Genomic DNA, 23,158 nt, shown 5'->3' with positions numbered 1-23,158 from the left:
GTGTATCTTCTAAGCCCCTCAGCTAAAAGTTATGCATCATATGCCCAAAAACTTGAAATTTTAAGTATTACAATATATTGAAATTTAACAAAAATTGTTAGCGCACTTTTGTCATAAATCGCCGAAATGTAAGATAAAAAACCTTATTTCTCCTGTAAAATGTTATCCGAGTACTTTAGAAAAGAGTTTAAAAGCCCTCAAAAATACCTTTTCAACGATATATAGGACATATCTGTAGCTTTTAAGGTTTGGAAACTGTTGGGAGATTTATATCTCGATCCAAATAGACAGCCGTAGCAAATTTTCCATATTAGCTGTATACATGTATTGCTAGTCGCGCGCCTTTCGCACTCTTCGTGCTGCTTTCGTCACTAGCGCGAACTGCAGTCGGCAGTGATGACGATTAAGCTTACAATGTTATAAATACACTATCGTTGGCCATTTAGAGACATTGTTTTAATTAAAAAAATTTATTGTTGCTTTCGGTTACCATTGGAAAATAGACAACAATGAGTAATTAAATTCCATTTAAATTGGTATGTATAAATGTACATAAAACTGTCCAAACAAATTAGTTGCACAGATAGTACAGATAACAGATGTATAATATTTGTTGTATACAAGTATAATCTATATATGTCTTTTACAATTATATTACATTAATATTGTGAATTATAATGTGTCTTGCTTGCTAAAATATATTTTCAATATTTTTCTTTTATTTATTCTCATAATTTGTATATTTTTATAATATATTATTATATATATTTTTCAGTAGTTTGCTAACTTTGTACGTTACGCATTTTTAATATAGACTTAAAGTATGAGAGAGAGATAGAAATATGCACACGAGCAGGAAAGAGACAGACACATCATGAAAATGACGATGAGAAAGTTGATTCAAAAGTTGTATAATAAATTGAAATACAGCAGAATTACAAATCTATTTACTTTGTATATATTTGCACTATAGAAAAAGTCTGGACCGCTACATTTTTTATGCATGCCTAAACAGTACAGTCAGTCATGGAATTGTTTTGACCAAACAAATCAACGCACATCTTTATTTTTGGGCAAAAATATATAAGTGAAATTGTTGTCATAGTGAAATGCAGGCAATATAGTTTATAAAGTAAAATATTGCTTGATATTTGTTAAAAAAAAAATGTTATGAATTAATTGAATTCAATAATTTATTAACAAAATTATAGAATAACTATTTTTTTTTTAATTATAATTAAAAAAAGAGTTATTCTATGATGTATTAAAAAAAATTGAAATTTAATTATTACATAACAATTTTGTTATTTATATTAAAATTAAGGGATGAAATTAAATAAATTGAAATTGAATGTTAATCTTGTTTGCAGGATAATCCATTTAATTCATTCAGATACATTTGTATCTTATTTGCCATTCATGGCAAATAGTAAATAAATGTAAATCAATGTTTAGAAATCATAGAATAAGTATTATATTCAAATTTTAAGCAAATTATAATTGAAATAAAATAGAGTTATATTCTATGATTTACAAATATAAATTGAAGTTTAATTGTTACATCAAAAATAAGAGGGAAAGTTAATTTGTATATGATAAAAAGCAAATGTTTATCCTGATTTAAGGATAATCCATCTATGATTATGTCATTCAAGCAGATATTTGTATCTTATTTTGGGATTCGTGGTAAGTAGTAAATAAATTAAAATTTAGAAATCATAGAATAACAATTATTTTCCTATTTGATTGAATTATAATTGGAAAACAGAGTAATTCTATGATGTATAAATAAAAATGTATATCAGAAATAAGATATGAAATTAATTTGTATGATCAAAATTTAAATAGAATGTTTGAATAATCCATCAGCTACATTTGTGTCTTTTTTGAGGATTCGTGGTCAAAGCAATTACCTGACTAACTGTGAGGTGATTGGGTCACTTCGGTTCAGTTCGGTTCGTATCTGTTTAGGTCGGTTCTGGTTCGGGTTCGGGAATGATTGTTGTATTTAGCTTTAACCTAGTTTGCGGCGTCTCGTGGATGGCAGCAAGGTTGGCGCTCTGTCGGCCATCACAGGCAGGGATACGGCTACGGATACGGGCGTATGATGACCCGGATACTGAAGGTGCTGTACGACGGACAGCTGCGGTTGCTGCTGCTTCAGCAGCTTGGCAGCAGCATGCGCCTCGGCAGCGGCCAAAACGGGATGCAGTAGCTCGGAGTTGTTGCTGGCAGAGTTGTTGCCGTTGCCACTGGCGCTGCCAGTATTGCCACCAGCCTCGCAACAGTCGTCGTCATCTGAGATCAGTGATATGCTTAAATCACTCGACAGCTTCAAGGAGATTGGTGCAGGGGGCGAGGGGGCAACCAGAGGCGCCACCTTGGCGCGCATTGCCGGCGACAGCTTCTGCAGCTGCTCCGGCAACAGATCCTGCGCGTATTCCGGCACACCACTCGAGGCGAGTCCTTCTCGCAGTTTACTGAGTGACAGCTCGTAGATACGATTGGCAATCACTGTGTGCACAGTGGTTTCATCGGGTAAAGCGCTGTTTAGATCGCTGAATTCACTGTCCACATTGTTTACATTTGTTGTGGTTATAGGAGTGTTGTTGTTGTTGTGATTGTTGCCTCGCTGCCGACGTCGCTGTCGCTGCTGACAATTGGCAGTTGTTGCATGACGCGGCACCAGGGATACAGTCACTTCCTCCAGGGAGTCGCTGAATGTGAGTGGCGCTAAAGGCGGCGGTGAACGCCTGTTAAACAGTGACTGACAATGTAAATCCTGCTCCTCATCACTGGTCAAGACAATGCTATCATTTACAGTTGCTGTTGTTGTTGTTGTGGAGGTGACTTGGCCATAGTTTGAGCAGCTTAACAACATGCTGGAGTTGAAGTTGGCACTGTGATGCGCCAGCTCAACTGGCACTAGTGTGATGTTCGGCACTGTAGACAGCTGTAAGTGTGCGTTGAATAGTTGCCTCTCTCTCTTTCTCTGCTCCTGCTGCTCCTTCTCTCTCTTCTCCTGCTCCTGCTCCTCCTCATCCGACAGCAGATCTATGGTTATATCCGCTGGCAGTGTGGCAGCCACATGACGTCGTGATAACATTAAATGACAACGTCGTCTCCCTTTAAATGTCCCCAAGTGTGTCATATAAAGTTGTTGCTGCTGCAGTTGTTGTTGCTGCTGCTGCAGTTGTTGCTGTCTCTGTCGCTCCAACCATCTGTCCAGACGTCGCTTTAGGCGTCTGTTATCAAACAAACTGCCAGATATATAAAATGGTTCGGAATGTTTTGTATTCATTTTGCTGCAAACATAAAATAAACACATCTATAATATATATGTGTATAAATATATATATATTTAAAAAGTTGCCACTTACTGCGGTGTGTTCCTAAATTTGTGTACCAGTCTGTGTCTGCATGTGTGTTTGTGTGTGTGAAACCAATTGTTGTTGCCACCAAACGTTGCACTTACCAGCAAGTACAGTTTGTTATTGTATTGCGTTTGCCGCACTTGCAACTTGCATAATTGCTGCCACAACTCCAAAAGCTCTTCTCGCCCTCTCTTCAATTGCCTTAATTGATTGTGGTCTTGCGCTCTCTTTGAACATACATTTTAAAGCATCATTTGTTTTTGCTAAAAATCGTTTAATTTATGTTTGCATTCAGTTTTTTTTTTGTTTTTGTTGTAATTTTTCGTGATGTTTATTTTTGTGTAGGGATGCAAAAAAAGTGCATCGATTGTCATGTTATTGATATACAGCGTTAGGTAACACTGCGACGGCGACGATCAATTGGCATGCAACCATGCACATGGGTTGTTGTCACGGCTTAACATCTGACGTTCTCAATTATAAATTGGCGTGCAACCATGCTGAGTGGTTGATATCACGGCTAAGCAACTGCGCAGCTGTGCTAAAAGAGCGCGCGAATTCAAATAGGCGAAAAAACTTTGAACTCTTTTAATTACTTTGACATTTTGATTAAAATAAACATATATTTTTTAGAATATTTTAAAAAGTATGTATTTTAATTAATTTTCAGTACTATTTTTATCAATTCTGTGCATATCATGATATATAATATGTTGGCAAAGTTCTATTCGTTGAGATAATTGTTGTAATTGAATTAAAATGTCCTCTTATCTCTTATCGCCAAGTGTCATACATCAGAGGCTCGGATGTGTACTGATTTGTCAGGTCTTTTGTAAGACGAATGTTACCGAAAGTCGAACCGAAGCCAGATTGGAGAAACCGCGACTATTAACTAAGAAATTTTGCAAACACGACAGCCAGTACGAACAAAAGTTAATAATAAAAAAACATGAAAAAAAACCTTTGAGTTAAAATTGGCGCCACCCACAAATGTTGAGCACTTTTTAACAAATTGGCACATGCGCTGTGGCTTTGAGTGTTTTCGATAGAGCTTTTACTCAAAACATATTAAAGCTTTTACTCCATTCGTATTTCAACAAGTATTTGGCAAGTGGCAAGTGTTTTCGGTCATTCGGTAAACTGTTTTATTATTCGATTGTCCATTAAAAAATTTCAGGAAACCTTACAATTATAATTAGTTATTAAAAAAATTGAGAAAAATTTTTTATATTTTTTATTTTTAAAATGATGCTTTTAATTTAAATAAATGTTATTTTCAATTTATATTTGCTTATATGTTAATTTGATTTTTTATTTTTTTTTTTTAATTCAAAATAAGATTTATATTATGATTTTAGGGTAAAAATTAAAATTAAATTGTAGAATTTAGTTATTTCATAATTTTATTAAAAAAAAGATAATTAAATAAATTTTAATACTTAAAATCAGGGAATCACACCGGAACCGTTAACCGAAACTAACCGTTTCATTTTTATTAATGGAACTGAAACCGTAACCGAATGAAAATTCTATGTCAAGAACCGAATACCGAAACATTTGTACCGGTACGGTTCTGGGAAAGTTGCTAGGTCAAAGAGTTGTCCAACTTCCAACTGTCATAACTTGATCAAAACTGAATAGATTTTTAAAGAGAATGTCATTTTAATCATGATTTGGCCTCTAAATTCATTCTGTATTCAATTTTTGTTCATTTAGAAAATTTATTTATTTTCGACGAAGATTCGATTTCGATGCTAAGGGTCCCCCCTTTGAAATTTTGAAAATTCAAAATTTTAAATCTCAAGTTTTCACTTTTAATCAACTCCTTATATCGTAATTAGTATAAAACCACACTTTAAACTTGATTCTGAGACCTTTCATTTTTTTGTAAAAAATCATGTGAAATTGAACAAAAATTTTGACTTGTAAAGTGGCTAAATCCGCAGTCTGACCAACTTCAAACTGTCATAACTTGGTCAAAAGTGAATCGATTTTCAAACGGAATATCATTTTGATCATGGTTTGGGCTCTTAATTCATTCTGCATTCAAATTTAATAAATTTTTTAAAATCACTATTTTCCTCTTAATCTTGGGTTCGATGCTAAGGGTCCCCCCTTTGAAATTTTGAAAATTCAAAATTTTAAATCTTAAGTTTTCACTTTTAGTCAACTTCTTATATCGTGATTAGTATAAAACAACACTTTAAACTTGATTCTGAGACCTTTCATTTTTTTGGAAAAAATCATGTGAAATTGAACAAAAATTTTGACTTGTAAAGTGGCTAAGTCCGCAGTCTGACCAACTTCAAACTGCCATAACTTGATAAACACTTAACCGATTTTCAAACGGAATGTCATTTTGATCATGGTTTGGGCTCTTAATTCATTCTGCATTCAAATTTAATTAATTTTTCAAAATAACTATTTTCCTCTAAATCTTGGGTTCGATGCTAAGGGTCCCCCCTTTGAAATTTTGAAAATTCAAAATTTTAAATCTCAAGTTTTCACTTTTAGTCAACTTCTTATATCGTGATTAGTATAAAACAACACTTTAAACTTGATTCTGAGACCTTTCATTTTTGGAAAAAATCATGTGAAATTGAACAAAATTTTGACTTGTAAAGTGGCTAAGTCCGCATTCTGACCAACTTCAAACTGTCATAACTTGATAAACACGATTTTCAAACGGAATGTCATTTTGATCATGGTTTGGGCTCTTAATTCATTCTGCATTCAAATTTAATTAATTTTTCAAAATAACTATTTTCCTCTAAATCTTGGGTTCGATGCTAAGGTTCCCCCCTTTGAAATTTTGAAAATTCAAAATTTTAAATCTCAAGTTTTCACTTTTAGTCAACTTCTTATATCGTGATTAGTATAAAACAACACTTTAAACTTGATTCTGAGACCTTTCATTTTTTTGGAAAAAATCATGTGAAATTGAACAAAAATTTTGACTTGTAAAGTGGCTAAGTCCGCAGTCTGACCAACTTCAAACTGTCATAACTTGATAAAAACTAAACCGATTTTCAAGCGGAATGTCATTTTGATCATGATTTGGCCTCTAAATACATTCTGCATTCAAATAGTTTAAAATTCGTTCTGATTATTTTGATGTCATATTTATTATAAAACGACATCTTAAAATTTGAAAATGTTTCAAAATTGATTTGCTGTACCGTTATGTACCGGTACTGATACCGGAACCGAAAGAAAAAAACTGAAACAGAACCTTTACCGAAATAGTTATTTCAAGATGTACCGGAACCGAAACCGTAACCTATATTTGTTTCGGTTTGGTTCCCTGCTTAAAATAAATATTATTTGCGATTCCTGGAAAATTCCTAAGGGTGATATAGTTAACTTGATCCCAACGACTGAAAATTAGTTGAATTAAATAACAATAATAAGTTGGATAAAGTTGGACAGTTCCATTACAAAGTTCTATCTCTTTATTCAAGTATTTTTGTCTTTAACTTTTTCATAAACACAAATTTAAGGTCATTAAATAATTTATTATTTCTTAATTTCTTTTTGCTTTCAGTAATATTACAGTGGATATATATCCGCGAGTTATTAGTATTATTGAAATTTAATTTTCATGCATTTTTTTCCATGCACAAAAAAGCCTCTTAAGTATATCCTTTATCTTTCACGGTAAATTTAGTTTAAGACTTAAGAAAGAATTAATTAAAAAAATTTTAAATTTAGAAGTTATTGATGCACCAAGCAGTGAGAACAAAACAATGATAATATTTAATAATTGTTTTTCCTTCAGATAGGTATTAATTTTTCAGCTTAGCCAAAATTCCAACTTCATAATGATGTTGCTGATCTCACAGCGATGTCTTGACTCCTTCTTCTAAATACCATATATAAATGATTTTCAAGGAGCTCTATTTTCATCTGTTAGTCAGATTTACGTAGAGTATGAGCAGCTAACATAATGTCTACTTTAAATATTTTCGCAGTGCATAAGAAAAGAAATTGTAAACGGGCACAAAGGAAGTTGAAAAGTGAGGAAAACAGCGTAAAGACAATAGACAGGAACCACAACAAAAATTATAGACTCAACTTGGTTTGACTTGTCTTTTGGTCGCCCACATCTCCATTTCCCTCTTTCCATCTCTCCACAGTTCACAGTTCGCAGGCCACATTCACCAGGAGCGTAGTTAGAAGGGGAGCAAAAATAGTTTCGAAATGCAGATCTTACACTGAAAAAAAAGACCAAGTTCTAAAATCAAGACCATTCATCTTAAATATTTTGTTCTTCAAATAAGATTATTTTAAGACCAAATTACTAAAACGAAGATTATTAATCTAAAAAATCTTAAAATCTTAATATAAGAATAAAAATCTTAAATTGTTAGGAAAGTATAAATAGGTACTATTTCGTATCAAACAAATGATGGCACTGTGGCGCTCTGGTTAGAGAGGCCGCTTCAGTTGTGAAGCAGTAGGCGGCGGTTCGAATCCCCCTCGTAACAAATTAAAATAACATTTATAAAATTACTAAAACAGAATAAAGTATAAATAAATCAAAATTTAAAAATAAAAAAAATATAAATATAAAAAATAATTTTAATTTATTTTATTTTTTGATTTTAATTTTAAGAACGTTTATTCTTAAAATAAGAACTTGGTCTTATTTAAAATGTTCTTAGAATCAAGATGTGTTATCTTAATTCAAGAATTTGATGTTCTCGACGCATTTTCTAGACCAAAAATCTTAGTTCTGAGACCAAAATCTTGATTTTAGAACATTTTTTTTATCAGTGTACCTGTAAAAGAAAATAGCATTGAAAATATACTCGAGTTGAAGTACTCTATGGGAGCTTTAAAATCTAACTAACGAAATCTAATTTTTCGGTCATTATTTTAGAGTCACATATATTTTTTGTCATTGGCATTATTTAACAATATATTAGACAAATTTATAATTATTTGTATATTTTTGACCAGCGGTAAGCACGCCTTGCTTACTCTTGCTACTCGCAGTGCTCAAACAGCTATGTTTGGTAAAGTGGCTTCAAAAAGACACTTGATCCAATTTGGATTTTAGAACGCAGAATAATTTTTGATTGGTTTTCAAGGGTACCTTGGTTGGAAGGGATTTCTGAGAGACCCCTGAGTGACTTTTTGTCTATAAAAAATCTTGGCTTGGATTTTATATTATTTAATTATTTATTACTTGCTGTCGCCAAGAGAATAATAATAGTAATAATTTATTTATATTTTATTTTTATACCCGTTGCTTAAAAATAAGTCAAAGGGTATATTGTGTTCGTTCAAATGCATATATGTAACATGGAGAAGAAGGCATTTCCGACTCGATAAAGCATATATAATATTCTTCCGTCCGTGTGAGATATAGATAATATTGATATAAGAAACGGGTATTCTTTTGTTGGGATTTTGCCTATAGCCTTTCCGACTTGTTTAACTGTTTTTATTGTGCCCCTTTTGGGCAAAGCTAGCTACGCTCCTGTGCTGCACAGTTCACAGCAATGCGCTTTGCTCGCTTAAATTGAAGAAGCGCGGGAGAATGAACCATTTGCCGCATTTAGGCGTACGCAGACCACGGACTCCGGCTATGACTCCGGCTATGACTCCGGCTACGACTCCGACCCCGAACTCGACTCCGAGCCGGTTCAACTCCGCCCGGCAATGGTTTCCTGCCTTGGCTTGAGCTTGGGTCGCCTCTGCATTAAAATGAATTTCTTTTGTATGCGTTTCGCCTTGAAACGGTGCGAGTCGATTTGAATGAATGCACCTCCTTGTGTCCTCTCTTTCTTCTCCTCTCATCCCCCCTCCCCCCCTCCTCTCTCTCTCTCTCTTGTAGCGCTGCTCAGGCCAAAGGCTCGGCAACTTCGAGCTGTGGGCTCTGACACTGGATCACAGTGGAAAAAACAGCTGGATTACCTTATATTAGTTACTATCTTTGAAAGTAGTCCACAGTAGTTTGTCTGTCTGTTATATTCTTATTCTTTCTATTTTTATAGGATTTTAAAATATGTTTGGTTTTTTTTTCACTTTGCATTTTGGCCAAATATTTAAAAATTATATTTTTCACTTTATCGGACTTTATTTTAATTTGTAAAACATTTCCCGAATGACGTTAAAACCCTTTAATGATTTTCACTTTCGATAAAAGTCATTGGATGAAAAAAGATTGTAAAAGTTCAATATTTAAAAATTAGTTTAAAAAAACAATTAAAACACGTTTAGATCAAATTAAATTAAATGCTTTATTGAACCAAATTCATAAATCGATAACTCTTCCACTATTGAAAAAAGTCCGATATTTTTGCGCTTAATTAAAATTTTTTGTTGTGAAGTATCTTGACAATTTTTTGATTTTCTACATTAGTCTAACTTAGGTCCATGCCAAATTTCAAGTCTCTTACTTTCTTAAATACTTAAATACGGTTTCAATAATTTTAGTTTTTCGGTGTTGGTATTATAAAAAGAAATTGTATTCGGTTAGGGTTTCAGCTACGAATTATTTAAAATGGTAATTTTGTTAATTTTATAAATATTCATTTTTCAAATTGTCTAATTTTAAGAACAATATATTCAAGATGCGTGTTCTTGATTTTCGAATTTGGTTTTTCTTCCCACTGTGCAACTTCTTCTTCCTCTGCCTCTCTATTTCCATCTCCGTCTCCGGTTTCGACTTCGGCGCTCGTCGTCATCGTTCTCATCAGCGTTGAAGTGCTGGCACATCGATATTGCCTTCGTCCTTCGCCCTTCGTCCTTGTAGTCCACGTCGACGTCGACGTCGACTTTGCTTCTTGACGTCAACGTCGTCGTCGCGTCTTTTAAGTGTTTGCATTTTTCAGGTGTTGAATTTTCATTGTACTTGTCTTTGCTGTTGGCGCACTTGTTTTCCTTTCTTTTGGTTTCTTTTCTTTACTTCTCCTCTTTACTCTGTCTTCTATTATTTTTTTGTATTTCTTTTTTTTTTTTTGTATTTTTGGCATTACGCCAAATGTGCAAAGCCAACAAAATACCAAAAGATTGCACATTGCACCTGTCTTTTTTTTTGGACAGCATTTTGGTTTACGGCTTCAGTCTGCTCAGTCTGCTTTTGTGTACGTGCTTCTCTCTTTCTCTCCCTCCCTATCTCTCTCTCTTTCTCTTTCTCTGGGTGTGTGTGGGTGGCTACCTTAGGGTAATTCTCTGACATATCCTTGTTGCCTGGCACAGTTGGTGTTGTTGTTTTTATGGATGCTTCTGGTTAAAGCTGCCGTTGCCAAAAGCGGCCTGCTTATTTGAAAAAACTTCTTGTACCCTGTAACCATAATATGCATAATAGGGGTATACACTCAAATTAAAATCCAAAATAAAAGTCAAAATATTGTTTTATTTTAAACAAACCGGAGCAACGGCTCGGTTTGGGTTTTGAAGCAGCTAAAACTAGATCATGAGCCGAACCCTTGCAAATATTTACACCGCGAATAGGAAGTGATATTCAAAAGGTTCGGTTCGAAAATAAAATAATTACAAACATTTTATGTTTTTCTTAAATTACTCAGCCCTATTAAAGACTTCGAAAAACTTAGTCTTTAAATAAATTTAGATTAGTACCAAAATTCAAACTGTTTAAAAAAAAAAAGTGTAATTGGTTTTAAGGGACAAGGGAAAATTAATACAATTAAAATATTTTTTGGTATAATATTCAATTATACAAAGGTTCGAACCCAAACGTTGTGTTCAGGGGGTATATAAACCGGTTCTCCAACGGATCCTAATTTTTGCCCTATGGGTCGAACCGCCGAGCCGAACCCCTACCAAAATGTTGGTTGTTTGCAGCCTTGACTTAAAATTCAAAACAAATAACACAATTTAACAATCAAGTTGTATTCTGTTTTATGTGTTCTGCTGTCATTGCATTTTCAGTTTCTTGCAGAACAAATTTAAGTTTCTTCGAGAAATATTAATAATATATAGTTTATATTAATATATATATACAGTATGTTTATGTTTTTTGAGCATGTACAAGTGTTATTTTAAGATGTTACTGCTCAGACACTTTTTGGTTTCTCGATTAACACACAACTCAAAGCAGATAATAATGATATAAATTGATTGTATGCTTGGTATTTTATAGGGTATTTCAAAGTCATGACTATATATTTCAGTAATTTTCATAGATACTTTTAGTGGGAGTTCGGATTATGTAGCCGTTTAACTTTGAGTACTATTTTGAGGGGGTAATAGGTAGTGAGGGGGGGAGGGGGAAACCCATTGGGGACGTGTGTTTGACCTCAGTGTATGGTAAATATGTATGTGTGTGTTTCATGCATGTACTATTGTATTAGTATAAGTGAAGCTGTTTGAAGTTCATGACTCGCAAAACTCTCATTTCCGATTTTGTATTTATTTTTGTATTGACAGTTCTTTTTGTGACACTAAGTAACTTAAAGGTTTAAATTAGATTTAATAATAAAAGGTCAATAATTCAATAAAGTGAGTGAAATTTACTTATAAGTAAAATATCAACATCGTTTATTTAATTAATAAATAGATAATTATTAACTTTACACTTTAATGTATTTCGAAAGTTAACATGTAATATTTTAATATTGAATTGAAAGATTTTAATATTGTTATCATTATATCATATTATTATTATATCAATATCATTATTATATCTAAGTAAAAAATAAGCATTGTTAATTTAATTACATTTCAAATTGAATAAGAAATAAATAAGTAAAAAGTGTTCGTCCTGACTGACTCACTGATCACAAGTTTAAGCTCAAGCGGTAAGACCAAGGAGACTGAAATTTTGGCACTACATAGATGAGACGAATTCAGCTTGTTATAAGAGGGATTTAACACACACACACACACACATATAAATATATATACATATATTAAAAAATTTAAAGACTTATTATTATCCTTTTATTTTTCTTAAGTGTCTGTCCTTACATTATACATATGTTCCTTCAATTGAGTTTATGACTGAATCATGTGACATCTGGTCGTGATCAAATGGCCCAGATAAACGGCAGATGTGGACACGATTGACTTCGGAATGAAAAGGCGATGAGTCAGCGGCGACACGCGCACTTGCATCTGCCCCATACACCTGACCCATACACCTGGAGTTTGCAGCATGCAGCATGCAACATGCGGCAAGTACACAGCAATGGTAAGTAGAAATTTGCGTCAAGAGGATTGTTAAAGAGGCTTAAGTTAAATGGGAAAACTTCCGAATCAATGAACCGCAAATTGCATGCGAAATGCCAAAACGAAAATGTCGCCGACCAACTCGCTCAGTAGCCAAATGAATTTGTATCTGTATTCGTATCTGTATCCTTACCTATGGAACTGAACTAAAGACGAAACTGAAATCAATATCTAACATATCTGAAACCTGGCTCAATAATTCAGATACTTCTAATAACGCTTAAGAATACTTAAAGATACACGCACACTCTTTGTTGTGCGGTTATTTGGCGAAAAAATATAAAAATAGGGAAAGAAAGCGGATTTGGTTAAACATATACACTGATAGAAAAAACTAATAGTAAAATAAATACAAAAGTTGATTAACACGTTTTCGAATTGAGTATATTTCGTATTTATTTTTAATATTTTATTCAAATTAAAATAAAAAGTTTATGTAGATTATGAAAATATTTCATGGAAATATTTAAGTTAAATATTTGTCATAATTATTGTAAGATTTTCTTATTTTATAACTGTAGCAAATTGTATTTAATATATTCATATACTCATATACTCGTCTTAGTCCATATTTAATGCAAAATCATTAAGAATAAATTTTGTACATATTCTCAATTAATTTATAGATATCCGTGTATATAATTTATTGTATATTTGTAAAGAGAGAGGTGCTTACCACCGCCTCATCTCCCTTGAATGCGCCCCTGTGTAAATGTGAATAGAAGATACAAGTACTTGATTATTTCCATTTTGTTGCTGTTTGTTGGGATTTGCACAAATTCACAGTATGAGGCGAAGGACAAAGAATAAATGGACCGACGGACTAACAGACTGACAGACTGACCATGTGGACAACACTTACGTATTGCAATAAAAGCCAGCTTCTCTTTATTTTATCCACATATGAATTGAATCCATGGACGAAATCGCCTTTCTTCCGAACTTTATTGATTCCTTATAATAAATGTAGAGTTGTCTTGTCTTGACTATCTATAATTGCATGTATCTCACTGGCTAAATATGAAAGTGTTTTTAACATAGTTACAAAAATAAAATAAATATAACTCGAAATAAAAATTAAAGAAAGCTATTTAAGAATGAAATTAAAAAAACCAAGTAAGGAAAATTAAAATGTTTTGTCGTTCCAATGTTTTTTATTCTTAATTTTATTCCAAATTTTGATTTCTCTATTTTTAGATCGAAATTACCAAACTTTGGTATTCAAAATTCTCAAAACAAGGGAATTACTATTTGCAGGGTATTGTTTAAACGTGCTCTCTTCCGTTCAATTTGAATTGCAGCAACTCAAACCGGAAAGGAAAGGAAATGAAAGGAAAATCCAATCTCGCATCTTTTCTTAACTTAATCCTTTATAGGAAATAATTATTTGCGATTATACTCGACATTGGGAACTCTTACGAACAGTAAGCAAATTAGAGGTCAAACACTGATAAAATTGCCATATTGCATGCTTTTGAAAAAGTGTTAAGGGGAAAGTATAAAAAAAAGTTGACAGTAATTTCAAGAAGAATAGACGTTGAGGGCAAAAATTCTATTTTCCATTTTTAATGCATTGCGCATGGAAATCAGTTCACATGTGACAAAGTAAATAATAGTTGAAGTTATGACAGAGTTAATTGTTCGATTTGATGAAGTACTTTTACATCAGTAGATCAGAGTATAATTTTTGAGAAATGTACTCAATTTTTTTTTATTTATTCCAAGTATTTTCATCCTTGATCTGCATTTAATTTTATGTGTGCATGTCTGTTAAATAATAAAGTTCATGTCGATTTACTTAGAAATCTATTTTAGAGTATATGTACATATTTAAATAGGATTTTATATTCGTACGACAAGTAAATGCATTCGTTGAGAATAAGAACAATGAGACAAGGAACAAGACGGGACAGAAGTATTGCAAATCAGAAACTAAAAGGCCTTTTCTTTCTGCCATGTGCCAGACGTTTCAGGCATTTCAAGTGCCGAACGCGGATAAGATACTCGAAAGGCGACAGACAAGGAAAAGGATGAGGATGGAACGGGGAGGGTTCGACTACCACATCCTAGAGTACGAATGTGTGATTTTGGAACTGTGGTGGAAATTTATTTGTACTCAACAAATGTGATAGTTTATTTTCATTTTTAAATTTTTTTAATATATTCATATATATAAATAAAACTCTTTGTCCTGACTGACTCACTGTTCATTGCACAGCTCAAGCCATAAGACCTAGAAGACTGAAGTTTTTATACAACATAGCTGAAACAATTTAATCGTGCAATAAGAAGGCGTTTTGCGAAACTCGAATTGCAAGGAATCAAAGCTTACACATTGAAAAAATTGCTCAATATGAGAAACGTTGTTAGTTTCAGAGCTATCTTATCTAAACTTACAGATTGTCGATGCTTACTGTCTTTTACATTCTGACCAAATTTGGTCAAAATCGGATTACTATACAGCTGTCATAGGAACAATCGGATGCAAGTTAATCTTTAGTAGGAAAAACATTCTAGTTTTGACTTAAAACTCGATCAAAAGTTTGGATTAACATTACTAGTTTTTGTTCACTGTGAATGTCTGCCAATATGAATATGTGTTTGACTGTGTGTGGGTGTGGGTGTGTGTGCTTGTGTATTTGTTTATTATCCTTGGTAATGCATGCAAAGATGCTGCAAAGTAGCTTAATACTTTATGCACGCAATGAAAAGACTTTTTACGATCGCATTATACTTGTAGGTACTTATATTTTTGTAGATATTTCACTCGTCTACTCGTTACTCGTATTCGATACAAACATACCGTATAAACATAAGCACAGCACAGATACAGAAACATGCAAGGAGTATCTATATACACGTATAAGTTGAGATACATATACATATACACGTACAGTGTCATAAAGTGTGTGTTTGGTCTGGTCTGGTGTCAGTTTTGGTTTGGTTTAGTTTGGTTTGGTTTGGTTTTCGCACCACTTGTAACCATATCGCATTTTACACAAGGGTGCATGTTTAATGTGCGACACCATTGCGTATGAGTGATATGAGTATATGAGTATAGGAAAGCTAGTGCGCATAAACTATGCAATAAATAAGTTTATTATCGCGCCGTAGTCGCTCCTAGTCCCTTAATACTACTGTGCGATTGTTATTTTATTTGTGTGGTTGTGTGTTGTCTTTTTGGTTAGCATTCCATGCCAAATCTAAAAGTTTACATTTTACTCGTATCTCTGCTTTGTTTTTGCCAATCTAACCAAAACACTTTGTGAATATTCCACAGCTGTTTATTTATAATTCGAGTGTTTTCGCCACAATTACTACACCAGTCTCTACAAGTTTATATGCAGGAAAGTCCCTCACTTTGGGATTAGTTTCACGCAGGGAACAACACCGTAACCGGGATCGGAACCGATAACCGAAACTAACCGTTTCATTTTTAGTACCGGAACTGAAACCGTAACCGAAATTAATTCTCTTCCAAGAACCGAAAGCTGAAATGCTTCTACGGGTACGGTAGTGAAAAGTTTCTAGGTCCAAGAGTTGACAAACATCCAAATGTCATAACTTAAAGAAAACTGATTTTCGATCGGAATGCCATTTTGATCATGGCTTGACCTCTAGTTTCAATCTGCATTTAAATTATGTTAATTTAGAAAATTTTATTATTTTTCGATTATCATAGTTATGGTTCCATGTAAATGGTAAGGGTCCCCCCTTTGGAATTTTGAAAATTCAAAATTTTAAATCTCAAGTTTTCACTTTTAATCAACTCCTTATATCGTAATTAGTATAAAACAACACTTTAAACTTGATTCTGAGACCTTTCATTTTTTTGTAAAAAATCATGTGAAATTGAACAAAAATTTTGACTTGTAAAGTGGCTAAATCCGCAGTCTGACCAACTTCAAACTGTCATAACTTGGTCAAAACTCAACCGATTTTCAAACGGAATGTCATTTTGATCATGGTTTGGCATCTTTATTCATTCAGCATTCAAATTTAATTAACTTTGTAAGAAAAATTATTTTCCTCTAAATCTTGGGTTCGATGCTAAGGGTCCCCCCTTTGAAATTTTGAAAATTCAAAATTTTAAATGTCAAGTTTTCACTTTTAATCAACTCCTTATATCGTGATTAGTATAAAACAACACTTTAAACTTGATTCTGAGACCTTTCATTTTTTTGTAAAAAATCATGTGAAATTGAACAAAAATTTTGACTTGTAAAGTGTCTAAATCCGCAGTCTGACCAACTTCAAACTGTCATAACTTGGTCAAAACTCAACCGATTTTCAAACGGAATGTCATTTTGATCATGGTTTGGCATCTTTATTCATTCAGCATTCAAATTTAATTAACTTTGTAAGAAAAATTATTTTCCTCTAAATCTTGGGTTCGATGCTAAGGGTCCCCCCTTTGAAATTTTGAAAATTCAAAATTTTAAATCTCAAGTTTTCACTTTTAATCAACTCCTTATATTGTAATTAATATAAAACATTTCTTTAAACTTGATCCTGAAAACTTTTATTTTCTTGTAAAATATCATGTTAAAATTAAGAAGTATTTTGACTTGTAAAGTTGTTAGGTCAGAGGCTTGAACAACTTTGAACTGTCATAACTTTGGCAAAACTTATCTGATTCTCAAGCGGAATGTCATTTTGATCATGGTTTGTCGTCTAAATTCATTATTTTTACGACACCTATACATTTTGAGTTGTTTCAGATTTAATGTGTTGTACCGTTGCGTACCGGTACTGATATTGGAACTGAAAGAACAAAACTGAAATAGAATCTTTTACCGAAATAGTTATTACGGGATGTACCGGAACCAAAACCGTAACCTATATTTATTTCGGTTTGATTACCTGGTTTCAAGAATTTAAGAATCCGAAATTATGTTTTACCGAATTTGAAAACCGGAACAGGCCTGAATATTCATTATTATGATTCTGAACTTAAGGCTGAAAAATCTGAGCAACTTTTCCAAGTGCTAATGAAATTGTTATTTTTTTTTTCTCTAATATTTGTGCATAGATTGTTTTTCTAAGTTGACTTTTTCAATGTTTGATACAATTTTTTTACCATCTTTATATTAGTTTGCCTAAATCTAAACTTGAATTTGAAGCTAATTTTTTTGTTTTCTGTAGTTGTTCAAAGAATTCGGAGTGAGTTTGAGATACCCGTTCCCCAGGTCTAGTTAGAATATTAAAAAAAATACTTATCATAGCAAGAAACAAATTTGAAACTTTTAAATTGAATAGATTTTGGGTGCAGGCAATGTAAATAGGTCCCTAAAACATAAAAAGTGCACAAAGCATTTGGTTTGTTCATTTTCCATTTTGTTTCTCTCTGTTTTATATGCTGTTGTAATTATTTTGCTGCTGTTCCTAATTAATACAAATGGTTTGATACACAATAAAGATTTTTCAACTTGGCTCGTTACTGGAGTTGGCCTGGTTAGTAGCTATAGGGTGGAGGGAGGGGGATTGTTGTTAGTGTCCTTGTTGTCCTCTTGCTGCTGAAGAAAAAAGTTTTCCCATTTTGAAAAGTTTGTGTTTTGTGGCGTTTCTGCTGCAGTTGCACTGATACACTTGTACTAATACGCACACACACGCACACACACTGAAAAAAAAGAACAACTTATGAAATGAAATACCCTATATATATTTTTGATCAGCACCAACAGCCGTTCCATTTTATAAATGGAAATACTAACGGGTCCTATGGTCGAAAACTCGACTATAGCCTTTCCGACTAGTTTTTTATTTGTTATCTTGATTTGTTCAAAGCGTGTTATTTGAAATTTTTTAAAACCAAAATTTGTTTTCTTTTTTTTAAAGAATTTTATGATGTCGATGCATTTTTTTAGACCAAAATACTTTGATCTGAGACAATACTTATTTTAGCACCGTCTTTTTTTTTTATCAGTGTACACACTCTCTAATATCACCGTCCCCCTTTTTGTGGTGTGGTCCGTTATCTCTTTTGTTTTTGCGCATTGCCTTTTCGTCGTCGTTTCGTCGTCGTCGTCGTCGTCGTCAACATTTTGCCGTCTTCATCAACGTGCATTGTTTTTGTGTAATTTTGCAATAAACAGCAAAACAATTTAAAAGACGAGCTAGCAAACGTCGACAAAGCAAAGGATGTAACGTTTTGCCAAGTGGACCGACACCGACCCCCGATCCCCGATCCCCGATCCTCTTCCCCCCAACCGTTCCCACTATTCCCACTGCTCCAACTGTTCCCAATCCTCCCGAGCTACCAACCGCGCACAATGTAAAAATGAAACTGTAACAGAGCCATCAAATCAAGGGCCTGACTCTGAGATACTCTGTACTTTCAGCGCTTTCAATATGAATTATTCAAGACGTGAGTGAGTTAGGACAAAGAGTTTTATATATTTAGAACAAGTTAAGAATAAGTTAAACTCACTTTAATGTTTGTACATACTGGCGATGAAAAAGTTTATAATAATAAAAATACTACTACATTAATTTTAATTTCGTGCTTCGAGCAACTTACTTACAGGGTATACGAGTTACTCTTTCAATGGTTGTGTTTTGTGTTTGGTCCTTTAGAGTTCAGATTTTAAGTGCGAGAGTCCCTGTTTCTGTTCCTTTCCACTGTCCATTTACCAATTTATATAGCAAACTTTTTTGCTGTAGAAATACTTTTGGTTGAGTATTGTTTGCACTAAAAGTAAAAATGTTATGCCTCCATTTAATATGTGGCCTTAAGGATGCTGAATACTAAGTGCAGGATTCTTCGCATTGGGCCCAGTTAATTTGTTATTGTTAGCGACTCTCACTCTCTCTTGGCCAACTTCTGTGTTGCTGTGTTGCTTATTGGCCATTTCGCTTCTCAGTTTCTCAGTTCTGCTCTGCTGCTATCGCTAATTGAAATATATTTATTAACTTTGCCTTCAATTTGCATACAATTTCATATTTAAATATAGATATGTTGGCATTCATGAGAACGATAATAATGTAAATATATGTACGAGCATGCACTTCTCCGATCTACTGCTTCGGCACTTTTCAAGTGTATTTTGGTTAATAATAAACATCCTACATACATATATACATACACACAGAGAAAAATGCTGAGAAGCTTAAATTTAAAATTGAAATCAAATTATTTTTGGGTTCACATTAAATTTTTCGTTACGAGGTATCAATCACGTGTATTTTTTATTAAAATTTTTAAGAAAAAAAAAAATTTTACCAAAAGGCCCAATATGGATACTTATGTCATTCATTATTATTTTTTTATTCTTAGCTCTGGTTCTTTGTCTAAAATAACTAGTTATATAAAAGAAAACTAGTTTTCTTTGAGCTTAACCATTTTTAAAAATAAATAAAATGCATATTTGTGAATTTGTAAAGTTGCTTGACTAACTGCTTTTTTCGCCAAGTGTATGTAGGTACATACTCGCAGATACTTTTTGCCGGGGCAAAGTGAGTTGCGTAATTATCCTTAGCTGTTCTGTTGAAATGAAGTTCTGCCAAGGATCGAGTAAAGTGGTGGTAGCAGCTAAGCAGCTAACCAGCTAAACAGCTAAGAAGCTAAGCAGTAAGCCAAGCTAATGACCACTCATTACCGTTAATTGATTTTAATTAAATCACGCCCGAAAACAGCAGCTTAGACATTTAGACGTTTAGACGTTTAGACGGTTAGACGGTTAGACGGTATATAAAGGCAAATGCGACTGATGTAACCACACAACAACTTAAACAACAATTACAAAAATAATCAGGAAACAACAACAACCGCAACTACAACAAGTCGGTGAAGCTATAGTCGAGATCCCGACTAGAGAATACCCGTTACTTATTTAAATATATATTAAAGTATATTTTATAGAAAAAACTACCTAATAAAAACTACTGCATACTTTTGCTTGCTTATATTGCCTTAAAATTTAATAACTTTGGCTAACTATTACTGCCGTTCTACTTGTCCGATCTTGCTGCGATTAAGTGAGATAATATATAATATTGATAAATAACTTTAACTTTAATTAGCAGACGGACAGATGATCAAGAATATATAATTTATAGGGTCAGAGATGCCTCCTTCTCTCTAACACATACATACATTTCAAATTTACACACAATATACCCGTTTACTTACTTTTTAAGTAACGTGTATAGCAACAACCACAACAACAACAATCATAACAGTCTGTTGGTTTTCTTTGGCTTCTCAACGATAACGACCAGTCCAACAAAAACAAAAACAAGTAAAGGAAATGTCTTGAGTTGAAACAAGCAAGAGCAAAGAAAAAGTCACAGGAAAGAGAGAGAGAGAGAGCGAAAAAGGGAGGGAGTTAAGGACTAAGAATGGGAATGAGATGAGCCTTAAGTGTTTGCTTTGCCACATCGAGTGCCGCACAATGACACGCACCAAATGACCACTCCCGCCCACAAGCCCACTTTCACGTCCACGCCCACATCTTCGCCGACCCACAGTGGGAAAAGCCGCCACATTAGCTGATATTCAGTAATTTCTTTTGAGCTTCCTACAGTCGGGGTCTCGACTAAACGAGCCCTTACCACAATTGGTTCGTACGGCAAGTATTTATTTGATAGTACAACATTCAATGGCTTCTATTTGGAAAAGGTTATTTAGTAAGCTTTCATTTAATTTATATACCTGTTAACTACATGAAATATTTTTGACCATTATTAATTGCTAAAGTAACAATATTTTACATATAGACCAATAGCGAAATATATATTAAAGGACACAAAGTTTTCCAAGTCTACGGTGCAAAATATTGTGCAAATCTATAAAAAAAATGGTAATATTGACAATAATACAGAGAACAGAGGTCGATTCTCAAACAACACTTTTCGTGGTAAAGGATTAAAAAAAAAAACATTGTCGAAATTCAGAAATTTAAACAAATATAGGTTAGACTAGCGATTGTTCCCACTGTGCGACGTTCACGTTCGCCGATAATAAATTAAAGCATCTTTACACAATTCCAGCTGCTTAACTTAATAAAAACGACAACATGGAAAGGGGCAGAAAGTTGACTATACAGATGCAGATTCAGTTCAGAATCCGTTTCAGTTTCAGAAGTGCAAGAGCAGGCTCTTGAGCAACACAATCACAGCCACAATCACAATCACAAACATCGACCATCGGACCATTCACAGCCACTCTACTCTCTCCGATTCTCTCCGAGTGCTGTTGCGGCAAAGATTTTTGGATAAAGTTAATTACAGCTCATTTGATATTCGAGGGGAAATGTTGAATAAGTGCGAGTAAGTAGGCTACAGTTGCCTGACAGCTGCTCGACTGTTGGCTGCCCAGCAGACGTAATTTTGCAGCCGTTTATTTAATAATTTTTAATGAAAAACTTATTTTTAATCTAAATGTATAAAACTCCTTACCCTGACTCGCTAACTGAATGACTCACTGAACATTGCACGGCCTAAACCATAAGATCTAGGAGGCTGAAATTTTCACACAACATAGCTGAGACGCCTTTCAAATTCCAAGAGCAATTAAAAAGCTAGTGACACCAAACTTCGTATGTAGATTCCTCTATATTGCAGGCAGACCAAGTTTGTTTCTTTTTTTTTGGATCGGACCACTATATCATATAGCGCTTGGCTTTATATATTCTGACCGAAGTTGGCTCAAATCGGACCACTATATTATATAGCTGTCATAGGACCGATCAGGCTCAAATCAAGTCTTAGTATGGAAAACTATTTTGTTGTATGGAATATCTCAACTAGAATAATACAGAATGCATTTAACTTAGTTTTATATATCCTGACCGAAGTTGGTTAAGATCAGACAACTATATCATATAACTGTCATAAGACTGAACGCGTCGAGAGAGAATTTTTAGCAGTTTTGCTTTTTTCATAATAAGTACGGGGTCTCCGACAGTCGAGTATGCTCGACTGTAGCACCGCGAGCGAAACGAGCAGAGGGCGGAGCCCCCTAGTTTTTTTTTAAAAATCTATGTGTTAATACGGAATGACAGAGATTGTCACAAACTCAATATACTGTTTGCTTTTAAACTACTGGACTAAAAAGCGTTTTTGTGGATGATGATGTGGATGTGCCTGTGATTGTGGCTGCGATTGTGACTGTGTTGATGTCGTCGAGTCGGCCGAGTTTGCATTTGCATCTCCGTCTCCATCTTGCTGCTCCTCTTCCTCTCCTTGTCCGTTTCCTTCTCCCTTTCCAGCTCCGTCTCCGTCTAAGCACTACAGGCTAAGGCAATTAACAATAAAACAACACTTTTCTAATTGGATGAAACGTTTTGCAAGTTTTGCATTCGATATGCTTCGCTTCAAATGCGCGGCATCTGAATCTAAATTAAAACCATCACTTAATGGTCTACTGGTAAAGCCCTTACCAAGTGCCAAAGGGGGAGTGAGGAGGAGTCCTAGTTAGGAATTGCCCGTTCGTTCTATAACCCAACTATTTAGTTTAGAAAGTGTTAGGGATTAAGAATATTAAGCAGAAATGCAAGGGATCACCGTACAGAATACTAACTACTAAGAAGCAAATGTAAAGAGTATCCGTCTACGAGATACCCATTAATAAATTTCAACAC

At 33.9% G+C, this 23,158-nt stretch overlaps 1 protein-coding gene across 2 annotated transcripts; it reads right to left on the bottom strand.

Annotated features, from left to right (window-relative positions):
- Positions 1-1,524: 1,524 nt before the first annotated feature.
- Positions 1,525-3,706, bottom strand: LOC117786423 (protein a6). 2 transcript variants are annotated; one of them, XM_034624674.1, is made up of 2 exons: positions 3,381-3,706; positions 1,525-3,305 (listed from the first exon to the last, which is right to left on the bottom strand). In XM_034624674.1, the coding sequence occupies exon 2, from the start codon at positions 3,299-3,301 to the stop codon at positions 2,015-2,017; it is 1,287 nt and encodes a 428-aa protein (XP_034480565.1). In that variant the 5' UTR covers positions 3,302-3,305; positions 3,381-3,706; the 3' UTR covers positions 1,525-2,014. The 2 variants fall into 2 exon arrangements, with proteins under 2 accessions (XP_034480565.1, XP_034480574.1); XM_034624683.1 differs by having other exon boundaries at positions 3,476-3,706.
- Between the last annotated feature and the right edge of the window lie 19,452 nt (positions 3,707-23,158).

This window comes from Drosophila innubila, chromosome X (genome assembly GCF_004354385.1).
Source record: "Drosophila innubila isolate TH190305 chromosome X, UK_Dinn_1.0, whole genome shotgun sequence".
NCBI classification, from domain to species: Eukaryota; Metazoa; Arthropoda; class Insecta; order Diptera; family Drosophilidae; genus Drosophila; species Drosophila innubila.
This window is presented reverse-complemented; position numbering and strand designations above follow the sequence as displayed.